Raw genomic sequence first — 14,048 nt, forward strand, 5'->3', positions numbered from 1 at the left:
AACACATAATAGGCTAATACTATAACATATGCATCTCTTTGTTCTCACCTCTCCACAGCCCGGTCCAGTAGGTAGAAGAGAGCCTGCAGGACAACATGGTTGCCTGTCTTGTTGGGGTGGTGGAGCTTGGCTGTGTACAAGGCTATGGAGGCGCCTGATGGGTCTCGCACACTCTGGCAGAACAGAACAGAGACAGGGGTCAGAGTTAGGAGAGATTAGGGTGTGCGTCTTAGCTGCACTGCACTGAAGTCCTGATTCAAATACGATTCTATACAGCACCTGTGGGTGAGAAAAACAAGCAATAGTGCATCACAAATCAAGTCATTTAAACGTAGAAACGTGTTAAAAAGTGACTGCAAGTTTATCATTTGTTATACATTTTGATTTTTCTCTGTTGGCATAGTTGTAAGTGGTATTCTGATAGCGGTGCATACAGTTTACAGTAGGGCTGGGAATTGCAAGTGACCTCACGATACGATATTATCGCGATACTTAAGTGCCGATACGATATGCATTGAGATTCTCCCAATTCTATATGTATTGCAACTCGATACTGTGATTTATATTGCGTTACGATGTTCCAAACATATTGCTCACCATATGTCTGCTGCAGAGGGACAACAGAGAGCCATGAGAAAACGAGTTTTGATCAGTCATGGAAATAAAAGTGCTGAAAACAAAAGAAGATGGAGAAAAAGCTATGAATGAAAAAAACTGGCATTTTGGTGCAGGTACAGCCAGCTAGCGCAAAAATAATATCCCGATGTGTAACTATAGATTTTTTCCCCCATCACTAGTTTACAGTAGAGCTGCACACAGAAGTTTGACGCAAAACTCTAGTCTAGACTCTAGACTAGTTGCACACTGAATCCAACATGCAATCATCAAATACATGGGACGTCATGGCAGCCTGCAGGTCAAAATATCTCAAATGGGGTCTCCTGGTGTTCAGGTTGACCACAGGGTGGCAAAGTGGACATGACCATGAGAAGCAATGAGAGCTTTGGCCACAGGGAGGCGCCTGGGTTCAGAGTCAGTAGATTTAAAATGGGCGCCGCATCACATCTCTGAAGGAGTGACTTGTGTGAAACAAACTATCAGTAAGAATGCAACATCTCACTAAAGAGGCAACAATTGTGAAAACCAGGGCCCCATTCAATTAAATTAAAACAGGTCACCAGGTTACTGGATTATCAATGAAAGGACATTCTCCACATTTAACACTCACCCCAGCATCCAAAAAGCAGATTGAGTGACTATTATTTTGACCAGGCAATAACTAGGCAATAATAAAAGGCAATAATTCACAGATCAAGGCCCGCATTCGTAAAGTGTCTTAGAGTGGGAGTGCTGAATAAATTAAGTTTGGCCTTTTAGATCATAATGAATAAGATTACATGGACAGGGGGGCCCTGATTCTAGATCAGCACTCCTACTCTGAGATGCTTTATGAATACGGGCCCAGGTCCCCCATGTCCATATCCTTTAATTTATTATGATCTAAAAGGCTAAACTGATCCTATATCAGCACTTTTACACTGAGATGCTTTATGAATACGGGCCCTCCTACTGTTATTTGAGGGCAAAATAGCCCTCAAATAATGGGGAGGGAATAGAGGGATCGGTGATAATCAGCTGTCATAGCTCTACCACTGCGGAGGGAGGGACCCTTCACTACCACACCAGTCCCAGACAAAGTACATGGAAAGACCCTGAATTCTAAAGACTACCAACCAACCACAGAATATTCTGATATCTTACACCCTTGCTGAAACTCTACCCAGTTTCACATTATCATTCACAATTCTGAATTACTATAAAATACCATCTCGAATTCAACGTCCAATCCAATTTCTGATACAGGTATTATAAATAGGACAGAGGTAGGCAACTAGATTCAGCCGCAGGCTGATGGTCGGGGGGCCGGAACATAATTATAATAATTTTGAACACTGCAAATTGACCACTATGCCTAAAAATAGATTGTATTTTAAAATAATAATTTCATACCTTGATTACCTTGAGACACGATCATATGTATTTCTTCTATTTGTGGGAATACTTGGGAATAGATTTCCTAAATTAACAAATGTTTTGCTGAATTCCTGGTGATTTGACAGTTTTTTAATTGTATTTTTTAAACTAAAATCCCACCACCTCCCATAAAACATGTTTATTTTACTAAAACCTTTGGGGGGGGTCCGGTTTTGGCTCGCGAGCCACCTTTTGCCGACTCCTGTAATGGGATATGAACCCAAAACGCATAACCAATCTCCACCACAGTCTACAACCCCCACACACACCCACCTACTTTAACTACTACAGCAGAAAGCAGCCTAGTCAGCACGGCTCATACAGCTCCATAAATCTCATAACGCCGTAAAAGAAAAAAAAAGACGGTCCAAGAGCATTTCCTCCGCTGTCCCCCCCATTTTGACAGAGTGAAATGAAGAGATAGTTAAGATGGTTGTTGTAGGCCTAATGCCACAGAGGGTTGCCAAAAGCTGCCATACGCTCTTGCACACACAAAACACACACCCTATTAAAAACTCACCAGCACAGTGAACTTCCCACTGAGCAGTTCCGAGCGCAGAGGTTCCTCCTGAGGCTGTAGTTTGACGATGCCCTCTTTCAGACGTGTCTCCTGGACACATGTGAAAAGAAGAGTTAAGGGAACATCAGGCCTGTCAAGTCTACAGGCTTTTGTTCCAGTCCAGCACTAACACACTTGATTCAAATGATCCAAATCCACCTAGGCAGTCTTCAATGTAGGCCACTACTATCAGTTGAATCAGGTGTGGTAGTGCAGGACCACATTTCCCAATCCCAGACCTAGTGTGTCTCAGAACTCTTCAGTGATTGGCCTTTCCTTCATCTGCATTGGATTTGATTAACGACTGGAAGGATGAAGGTAATATATGGATGAGTCCTACCAGCAAGTGTGCTGTCACCCGTCATGTGATTTAAGGGAAGTTAAGATGAAAGGAAGGAGAAAAGGAAAGGAAACCATTTGAGGAGTTTTTCAGGATGTAACGTATTGCAGAGATACCGTGATAGCCAAGCAGATAAGCTATAAATACCTGTGGGAAGCTGTGAATTGAACCTTGTAGGCTATACTACAGTACTGTATATTTACAAAGAACTACCTGTCCAAGTGACTAGAAAGCCTTTACCTTGATCCGCATGGAGCAGAGCTTAAACGGACTACCATGGCAAACAATTGGATACCCATGGGCCCAAGGACAATGACTTATTACATAACATGCTTAAAATGTATACATTGAACAAAAACACACTACATGACCAAATGTATGTGGAAACCTGCTCGTCGAACACCTCATTCCAAAATCATGGGCATTAATATGGAGTTGTCCCCCTTTGCTGCTATAACAGCCTCCACTCTTCTGGGAAGGCTTTCCACTAGATGTTGGAACATTGCTGCGGGGACTTGCTTCCATTCAGCCACAAGAGCATTAGTTAGGTCGGGCACTGATGTTGGGCGATTAGGCCTGGCTCACAGTCGGTGTTCCAATTCATCCCAAAGTCGTTAGATGGGGTTGAGGTCTGTGCAGGCCAGTCAAGTTCTTCCACACCGATCTCGACAAACCATTTCTGTATGGACCTGTCTTTGTGCACAGGGGCATTGTCATGCTGATACAGGAAAGGGCCTTCCCCAAACTGTTGCCACAAAGTTGGAAGCACAGAATCGTCTAGAATGTCATTGTATGCTGTAGTGTTAAGATGTCCCTTTACTGGAACTAAGGGGCTTAGCCCGAACCATGAAAAACAGCCCCAGACCATTATTCCTCATCCACAAAACTTTACAGTTGGCACTTTGCATTCGGGCATGCGCCAAACCCAGATTTGTCCGTCGGACTGCCAGATGGTGAAGCATGATTAATCACTCCAGAGAATGTGTTTCCACTGCTCCAGAGTCCAACATCGGCGAGCTTTACACCACTCCAGCTGACGCTTGGCATTGCGCATGGTGATCTTAGACTTGTGTGCAGCTGCTCGGCCATGGAAACCCATTTCATGAAGCTCCCGACGAACAGTTATTGTGCTGACATTGCTTCCAGAGGCAGTTTCAAATGAAATCAAATTGTATTTGCCACATGCGCCGAATACAACAGGTGTAGACATTACAGTGAAATGCTTACTTACAAGCCCTTAACCAACAATCTTTTTTTTTTTTTTTTATAAAAAAAGTGTTCAGTAAAGAAATAAAAGCAAATAACTGAAGAGCAGCAGTTAAATAAAATAACAGTAGGGAGGCTATATACGGGGGGGGGCCGGTACAGAGTCAATGTGCGGGGGCACCGGCTAGTCGAGGTAGTTGAGGTAATATGTACATGTGGGTAGAGTTAAAGTGACTATGCATAAAAAATTGTCAGAGTAACAGCAGCGTAAAAAAGAGGGGGATGGGGTGGGGGTGGGGGGGCAGTGCAAACAGTCCAGGTAGCCATGATTAGCTGTTCAGGAGTCTTATGGCTTGGGGGTAGAAGCTGTTGAGAAGCCTTTTGGACCTAGACTTGGCGCTCCGTTACTGCTTGCCGTGCGGTAGCAGAGAGAACAGTCTATGACTAGGGTGGCAGGAGTCTTTGACAATTTTGAGGGCCTTCCTCTGACACCGCCTGGTATAATGTCCTGGATGGCAGGAAGCTTAGCCCCAGTGATGTACTGGGCCGTACGCACTACCCTCTGTAGCGCCTTGTGGTCGGAGGCCGAGAAGTTGCCATACCAGGCGGTGATGCAACCAGTCAGGATGCTCTCGAAGGTGCAGCTGTAGTACTTTTTGAAGATCTGAGGACCCATGCCAAATCTTTTCTCAAACAGACTCTTTGCCTGTTTGATGGTTCGTCGGAGGGCATAGCGGGATTTCTTATAAACGTCTGGGTTAGAGTCCCGCTCCTTGAAAGCGGCAGAGCCCTTTAGCTCAGTGCGGATGTTGCCTGTAATCCATGGCTTCTGGTTGGGGTATGTACGTACAGTCACTGTGGGGACGACGTCATCGATGCACTTATTGATGAAGCCAGTGACTGATGTGGTATACTCCTCAATGCTATCTGAAGAATCCCGGAACATATTCCAGTCTGTGCTAGCAAAACAGTCCTGTAGCTTAGCATCTGCGTCATCTGACCACTTCTTTATTAACCGAGTCACTGGTGCTTCCTGCTTTAGTTTTTGCTTATAAGCAGGAATCAGGAGGATAGAGTTATGGTCAGATTTGCCAAATGGAGGGCAAGGGAGAGCTTTGTATGCGTCTCTGTGTGTGGAGTAAAGGTGGTCTAGAGTTTTTTTTTCCCCTCTGGTTGCACATTTAACATGCTGGTAGAAATTAGTGCATTAAAGTCCCCGCCACTAGGAGCGCTGCCTCTGGATGAGCGTTTTCCTGTTTACTTATACAGTTAATAGAGTGCAATCTTAATGCCAGCATCGGTTTGTGGTGGTAGATAGACAGCCACGAAAAATATAGATGAAAAGTCTCTTGGTAAAAAGTATGGTCTACAGCTTATGATGAAATACTCTACCTCAGGCGAGCAAAACCTTGAGACGTCCTTAGTATTCGATTTTATGCACGAGCTGTTGTTTACAAATATACAGACAGCCACCCCTTGTCTTACCGGAATCAGCCGTTCTATCCTGCCGATGTAGCGTATATCCCGCCAGCTGTATGTTGTCCATGTCGTCGTTCAGCCACGACTCAGTGAAACATAAGATATTACAGTTTTTAATGTCCCGTTGGTTGGATAACCTTAAATCTTAGGTCGTCCAATTTGTTTTCAAATGATTGAACATTGGCTAATAGGATTGATGGAAGAGGCAGTTTTCTCGCCCTCTCCGTCGGATCCTTACAAGGCACCCCAACCTATGTCCACGATATGTCTGTCTCTTTCTCATGCAAATGACGGGGATTTGGGCCTTGTTGGGTGTCTGTAGGATATCCTTCGCATCTGACTCGTTGAAGAACAAATCTTCGTCCAATACGAGGTGAGTAATCGCTGTCCTGATATCCAGAAGCTCTTTTTGGTCATAAGAGATGGTGGCAGAAACATTATGTACAGAATAAATTACAAATAACGCAAAAAAACACACATAATAGTACAATTGGTTAGAGGGCTGTAAAATGGCAGCCATCTTCTCCAGTGCCACTTAAAAAAAAATCAAAAAAATACCTTGGACCTCGGTAGTGAGCGTTGCAACCGAGGACAGACAATTTTTACTCGATACGCGCTTCAGCACTCGCGGGTTCTGTTCTGTGAGCTTGTGTGGCCTACCACTTCGCGGCTGAGCCGATGTTGCTTACATTAACAGCACCCAGGGGTGCAACTTTGGTTTTAGAAGTGGGGGGGGGCATAACATATATTTTTTTTTATCCAGACGGATAAACACTCCAAAACAGCCTACCCGACCGCTCTGAGACATCAGCATGGCCCTAAAGCACACCGTTGCCTCGTTTTGTATCACATTCCAATGATAAAACTTGGGGGTAAAAAATGTAATTTCAGAATGTGGGGGGGACATGTTCCCCCACCGTCCCCAGTGAAAGTTGCGCCCCTGACAGCTGACCTGGGAAGCTCTAGCAGGGGCAGAAATTTCACAAACTGACCTGTTGGAAATGTGGCATCCTATGACGGTGCCACGATGAAAGTCACTGAGCTCTTCATTAAGGCCATTCTACTGCCATTGTTTGTCTATGGAGATTGCATGGCTGTGTGCTCGATTGTATACACCCGTCAGCAACGGAAATAGCCAAATCCACTAATTTGACAGGGTGTCCACATATATATATATATATATATATATATATATATATATATTAGTGTATAAACACAACATGTAAAGTGTTGGTCACATGTTTCATGAGCTGAAATAAAAAGATCCATATGCACAAAAAGCTTTTTCTCTCAAATTTGGTGCACCAATTTGTTTATATCCCTGTTAGTGAACATTTCTCCTTTGCCAAGGCTTTTCCCCCTCAACATTGAGGAAAAAATAATATATAAAAACAATCCTAAAAAGTTTATTTAAAAATACATTTCAACCATCTTTCTCCCTAACTTTACAAGTTACCAGCCACCACTGGCATGCACACGCACGCACGCACACATACACACTTACCCTGTAGCTGTGGAAGAGCTCAATGGCTCGGAGCACATCGAACTTGCGCGCCATGAGGAACTTGACGGCCACTTCCCAGGACAGCGGGGTCACTCCATGCTGAGTGGTCCACTTGTTGATTTCCTCCAGAAACTGTTTGGTAGCCTAAAAACACACACACAGATGTGATCACACACCTTGACTGTGTCCCAAATGGCACCCTATTCCCTAGCACACTGATTTTGAATGGCATCCTTTTCCATATATAGTGCACTTCTTTTGAACAGAGTCCTATAGGACTTGGTCAAAAGTAGTGCACTATATAGGGAATATGGTGCCATTTGGGATACAACCTCCAGAGAGATAATAAAAAAGACTAGAAGAAGTGAAAGAAGAAGTTCAACATGATACATCCTATGAGGAAGTGGTGTATGGTGTCCGTATGGCCTTTACCATGAGAGAGCATTTCATTTCATAAAGAGGTAGTACTATGTAGGTTTGTTGTGGAAAGGGTGTTGGAAGGTGGAGAGGTGACAACATGGCTGCATGAAAAAAGTATGATACCAACAGAAACGGAGGTTCTAATTCCACATTTCTGTACTTCCAAGGCTTTTGTTAGCTGGGACTAGCAGTTGAGTAAAAAGTGCTGGGCTATTAATCTAATCAGAACAACTTGGGGCGGCAGGTAGCTTAGTGGTTAAGAGCGTTGTGCCAGTAACCGAAAGGTCGCAGGTTCTAATCCCCGAGCCAACTAGGTGAAAAATCTGTCGATGTGCCCTTGAGCAAGGCACTTAACCCTAATTGCTCCTGTAAGTCGCTCTGGATAAGAGCGTCTGCTAAATAATGTAAATGTAAATGTAAATAAGGCCTGCCTCTATCAAACCTGCCATAAGAAATACACTGAGCTTGTATGCAGAAAACAGACTTGCAGTCCTCCAATCTTGAATAGCTATGGTTAAATTATTGAGATCCAAGATTGCACCATCAGCATCAGTTTCAAGAAATTGTGTGCGTTCTTTAAGGAATGGAGTCTTAAAACAAAAATGGAGGAGCATTTCTGTCTGTAATAATGCACTTTTGTGCGGAAAAACAAATTCTGATTGGCTGGGCCTGGCTCCCCAGTGGGTGGATTAGGGCCTAATGAATTTATTTCAATTGACTGATTTCCTTATATGAACTGTAACTCAGTAAAAACTTTGAAATTAATGCATGTTGCGTTTATATATTTTTGTTCAGTATACAGTGAGGGGAAAAAAGTATTTGATCCCCTGCTGATTTTGTACGTTTGCCCACTGACAAAGAAATGATCAGTCTATAATTTTAATGGTAGGTTTATTTGAACAGTGAGAGACAGAATAACAACAAAAAAATCCAGAAAAACGCATGTCAAAAATTTTAGAAATTGATTTGCATTTTAATGAGGGAAATAAGTATTTGACTCCCTCTCAAATCAGAAAGATTTCTGGCTCCCAGGTGTCTTTTATACAGGTAACGAGCTGAGATTAGGAGCACACTCTTAAAGGGAGTACTCCTAATCTCAGTTTGTTACCTGTATAAAAGACACCTGTCCACAGAAGCAATCAATCAATCAGATTCCAAACTCCCCAACATGGCCAAGACCAAAGAGCTCTCCAAGGATGTCAGGGACAAGATTGTAGACCTACACAAGGCTGGAATGGGCTACAAGACCATCGCCAAGCAGTTTGGTGAGAAGGTGACAACAGTTGGTGCGATTATTCGCAAATGGAAGAAACACAAAATAACTGTCAATCTCCCTCGGCCTGGGGCTCCATGCAAGATCTCACCTCGTGGAGTTGCAATGATCATGAGAACGGTGAGGAATCAGCCCAGAACTACACGGGAGGATCTTGTCAATGACCTCAAGGCAGCTGGGACCATAGTCACCAAGAAAACAATTGGTAACACACTACGCAGTGAAGGACTAAAATCCTGCAGCGCCCGCAAGGTCCCCCTGCTCAAGAAAGCACATATACATGCCCGTCTGAAGTTTGCCAATGAACATCTGAATGATTCAGAGGAGAACTGGGTGAAAGTGTTGTGGTCAGATGAGACCAAAATGGAGCTCTTTGGTATCAACTCAACTCGCCGTGTTTGGAGGAGGAGGAATGCTGCCTATGACCCCAAGAACACCATCCCCACCGTCAAACATGGAGGTGGAAACATTATGCTTTGGGGGTGTTTTTCTGCTAAGGGGACAGGACAACTTCACCGCATCAAAGGGACGATGGACGGCGCCACGTACTGTCAAATCTTGGGTGAGAACCTCCTTCCCTCAGCCAGGGCATTGAAAATGGGTCGTGGATGGGTATTCCAGCATGACAATGACCCCAAACACACAGACAAGGCAACAAGGGAGTGGCTCAAGAAGAAGCACATTAAGGTCCTGGAGTGGCCTAGCCAGTCTCGAGACCTTAATCTCATAGAACATCTGTGGAGGGAGCTGAAGGTTCGAGTTGCCAAACGTCAGCCTCAAACCTTAATGACTTGGAGAAGATCTGCAAAGAGGAGTGGAACAAAATCCCTCCTGAGATGTGTGCAAACCTGGTGGCCAACTACAAGAAACGTCTGACCTCTGTGATTGCCAACAAGGGTTTTGCACCAAATATTAAGTCATGTTTTGCAGAGGGGTCAAATACTTATTTGCCTCATTAAAATGCAAATCAATTTATAAAATTTGACATGCGTTTTTCTGAATTTTTTTGTTGTTATTCTGTCTCTCACTGTTCAAATAAACCTACCATTAAAATGATAGACTGATCATGTCTGTCAGTGGGCAAACATACAGTGGGGAAAAAAGGATTTAGTCAGCCACCAATTGTGCAGGTTCTCCCACTTAAAAAGATGAGAGAGGCCTGTAATTTTCATCATGACAGACAAATTGAGAATTTTTTTTCCAGGAAATCACATTGTAGGATTTTTAATGAATTTATTTGCAAATTATGGTGGAAAATAAGTATTTGGTCACCTACAAACAAGCAAGATTTCTGGCTCTCACAGACCTGTAACTTCTTCTTTAAGAGGCTCCTCTGTCCTCCACTCGTTACCTGTATTAATGGCACCTGTTTGAACTTGTTATCAGTATAAAAGACACCTGTCCACAACCTCAAACAGTCACACTCCAAACTCCACTATGGCCAAGACCAAAGAGCTGTCAAAGGACACCAGAAACAAAATTGTAGACCTGCACCAGGCTGGGAAGACTGAATCTGCAATAGGTAAGCAGCTTGGTTTGAAGAAATCAACTGTGGGAGCAATTATTAGGAAATGGAAGACATAAAAGACCACTGATAATCTCCCTAGATCTGGGGCTCCACGCAAGATCTCACACCGTGGGGTCAAAATGATCACAAGAACGGTGAGCAAAAATCCCAGAACCACAAGGGGGGACCTAGTGAATGACCTGCAGAGAGCTGGGACCAAAGTAACAAAGCCTACCATCAGTAACACACTACGCCGCCAGGGACTCAAATCCTGCAGTGCCAGACGTGTCCCCCTGCTTAAGCCAGTACATGTCCAGGCCCGTCTGAAGTTTGCTAGAGTGCATTTGGATGATCCAGAAGAGGATTGGGAGAATGTCATATGGTCAGATGAAACCAAAATAGAACTGTTTGGTAAGAACTCAACTCGTCGTGTTTGGAGGACAAAGAATGCTGAGTTGCATCCAAAGAACACCATACCTACTGTGAAGCATGGGGGTGGAAACATCATGCTTTGGGGCTGTTTTTCTGCAAAGGGACCAGGACGACTGATCCGTGTAAAGGAAAGAATGAATGGGGCCATGTATCGTGAGATTTTGAGTGAAAACCTCCTTCCATCAGCAAGGGCATTGAAGATGAAACGTGGCTGGGTCTTTCAGCATGACAATGATCCCAAACACACCGCCCGGGCAACGAAGGAGTGGCTTCGTAAGAAGCATTTCAAGGTCCTGGAGTGGCCTAGCCAGTCTCCAGATCTCAACCCCATAGAAAATCTTTGGAGGGAGTTGAAAGTCCGTGTTGCCCGGCGACAGCCCCAAAACATCACTGCTCTAGAGGAGATCTGCATGGAGAAATGGGCCAAAATCCTAGCAACAGTGTGTGAAAACCTTGTGAAGACTTACAGAAAACGTTTGTCCTGTGTCATTGCCAACAAAGGGTATATAACAAAGTATTGAGAAACTTTTGCTATTGACCAAATACTTATTTTCCACCATAATTTGCAAATAAATTCATTAAAAATCCTACAATGTGATTTTCTGGATTTTTTTTTCTCATTTTGTCTGTTGTAGTTGACGTGTACCTATGATGAAAAGTACAGGCCTCTCATCTTTTTAAGTGGGAGAACTTGCACAATTGGTGGCTGACTAAATACTTTTTTCCCCCCACTGTACAAAATCAGCAGGGGATCAAATACTTTTTTTCCCCCTCACTGTAGATTTCACGCACACCCATGTGCACACACACTTTACACAAAAGACAGACCGACACACCCCTTGGCCACTAGGAAGGTTAAGCAAAATTAACTTTAGATAAGTGATTACGGCAGCATCATTTTAGATGAACACTGCCTGGGACAATACGTTTTTTCTCTTGTGGATTTATCCCCAATCAATTATATAACTATGTACACAAAATTCCATTTTAGCACTCTGCTCAATTACCTATGCATTCTTTATGAACTACAAGGTTGAGTACAGATCAACAAAAATGTTTTTCAAAGAGTAAAAAGAAATGTGCATACAGTAGGTCATGTTTTATAGAAGAATGCTATGAAAAATAACATTACCTAGGTGCTAGATTTCAATATTGAGTTGTTTCAGAATTACATCCCTATATCTGATAGCTGGGAGGTGATTGGAGACGACCGTCGAGGTGGACCATTAATTTCCTGTCTCTCATATCAAGCCATCTTTCACTCTAGACACCAGGTCTGAAGGAGTTCATTCAAAGCTTCTTCAAACTTCCCCATTATATCCATTCAATAGAATAACTAAATATTTAACCAACACATTTGAACAAAAAATAGTTTCATAACACTATCAGTATTGAAACCTACAGTAGTGTGAAAAGGAACTAGAGAACCCCCAGCTATATTATGTTTCAGCTAGCAAAGAGACCAATCTAAGCGTGCACACCCTCTATGTCCATGTCCTCCCACCAGACATTTTTTTTGGGGGCGAGCCCAGCCAGGCAGCACCAGCGAGTTGTCACAGAAGACAGAGAGGGTAATGAAAGCTCACGCTCAGAGCAAGAGTTCCGCTTCCCCAGCCAGCGAGAGGGATAAGTCAAGTCTGGGGAGTCAGAAGCTCTTCAGGAATACAAAAAGCTACTGATGAGCAGAGCTGAAAAGGACAGGATGCCACTGTCCTCCTCTCGCAAAGCTGGGGCTTTCAAAGACAAACTGGTGCGTGTCAGGGGATCCAGCACTATTCAAACAGCTAAAAGCCGAGGAGGAAGCTATCTTTTAATTGTTTTCTCTCACTGTGTGGCTGCATTGTTGCATTATCACCATGTGTTTGTTTCATTCTCATTCGGATCTTTGTTGTCCTGTGTATCATTCAATTATTTTAACTGGTAAATCAAAGCAAGCATCATATTGGCCCGGTCCTTTAAGACATCTCATGTAAAAAGCATTTCCTCTGGATGCAGGTGGTGTTTAACTAAAGGAGGTGGGCCTATATCTAAAATCAGATTATCACTCCATTTAAAAAAGTGCTCTGATTAACATGATACTTTTTTGTTAAACATTTTTTTGTTGCCAATATCGGCCGATAATGTTGGTCAACCTATATATCGGTTTGTCTCTACTCAAAATTCAACCAGGAACCCTGGACTCCCAGAGCAGATGAAGGGATGCTAGTCTTGATGCTATTCAAAGAGCCCAACTACCAGGATTCGATTCCAGCCCACTACAAGTTGTGATGTACAAGTACTACAAGTACATAAAATATTATCTTGTAGACTCATACATACTTTGTGCACATTAACATCCAGCCCATTAATTACAATGTTATTGAGGGACTAGAAACAGGGGTAACACTTTTTTGGATATAAAGATGTACAGATGGTAACACTAACAAACTATCTGTTGATAAGCAACTGTTTGCTAAGGCTGGAGTTACACAAACTTTCACACAATTTGTTGCACTGGCAGGTTGCAAGTGACATCTCAAGCAACTTTGCTGTTACATGAAGCAACTCAAACACAATTAAAATGGCATGCAACAGCCAATCAAAATGAAGCTGCTTCATCATATTGTTTGAGAATTCTAAACTCACCCCATCTCATCTGCTGCATTACATTGTGGTTTCAAAAATTATTTGTTTATCCAAACGTTTGGTTATTGTAAGAGTATGGATATAGACAAAATGCAGCCTGTACAATGTAGCTAGCTAGCTAGCCAAAATTACATTGCAAAGCTAGCTAGCTTGGTCACGGGTTGCGCAGCACTGACAGCTGGGTTGTTGACATGACAACTGGGTCAGAATTCCGAACCTTCGAATGGATCATGTGACAAAAGTATTCGTTTTGATTGGCCGTGGCTTGCAATTAGTTGCACATGATTTTTGGAGTCGACTCTTGCTCGACTGCCAAAACACGCTGAAACGGCTGCGACATCACCTCATTATTACAGAGTCCAAGACTGATTTTGTGTTCTAGAGTGGACTGGCATGAGCATGACACTTCCCATTTGCTCATCAACTTAACATATAAAAGGCCTATTTTGTTTGAATATAGAAGGTGATGTGTAGGAACTAGAATATTTCTGTGATATTTCTGCTGTGTGCAGCCTTGACAGATCCCATGGGATGATGCAGCGCACTCTCGCTGATAAGCCTATTCTTGGCCAAGTTATATAGCCCTATTTGGACAGGACTAGTATCACTAGAGACGTTGGTTATGTAATTATTATCCAAGCATGTGCGTTATTCCAGAGGACGATTCAC

The 14,048-nt window shown here is 43.2% G+C and overlaps 1 protein-coding gene across 2 annotated transcripts in view; it reads right to left on the minus strand.

Annotated features, from left to right (window-relative positions):
• LOC121555281 (tyrosine-protein phosphatase non-receptor type 9) overlaps positions 1–14,048 on the minus strand; it is a 47,459-nt gene that overhangs the window by 11,429 nt on the left and 21,982 nt on the right. Inside the window, exons 2-4 of one of the 2 annotated variants that reach the window (XM_041869094.2) lie at positions 7,123–7,266; positions 2,555–2,644; positions 49–173 (exon numbers count right to left, since the gene is read on the minus strand). In XM_041869094.2, the coding sequence (XP_041725028.1) occupies positions 49–173; positions 2,555–2,644; positions 7,123–7,266 (359 nt within the window). The remainder of the gene's footprint in view (positions 1–48; positions 174–2,554; positions 2,645–7,122; positions 7,267–14,048) is intronic. The other variant, XM_041869095.2, reaches the window with a different exon arrangement.

Source organism: Coregonus clupeaformis, chromosome 11 (assembly GCF_020615455.1).
Source record: "Coregonus clupeaformis isolate EN_2021a chromosome 11, ASM2061545v1, whole genome shotgun sequence".
NCBI lineage: Eukaryota > Metazoa > Chordata > Actinopteri > Salmoniformes > Salmonidae > Coregonus > Coregonus clupeaformis.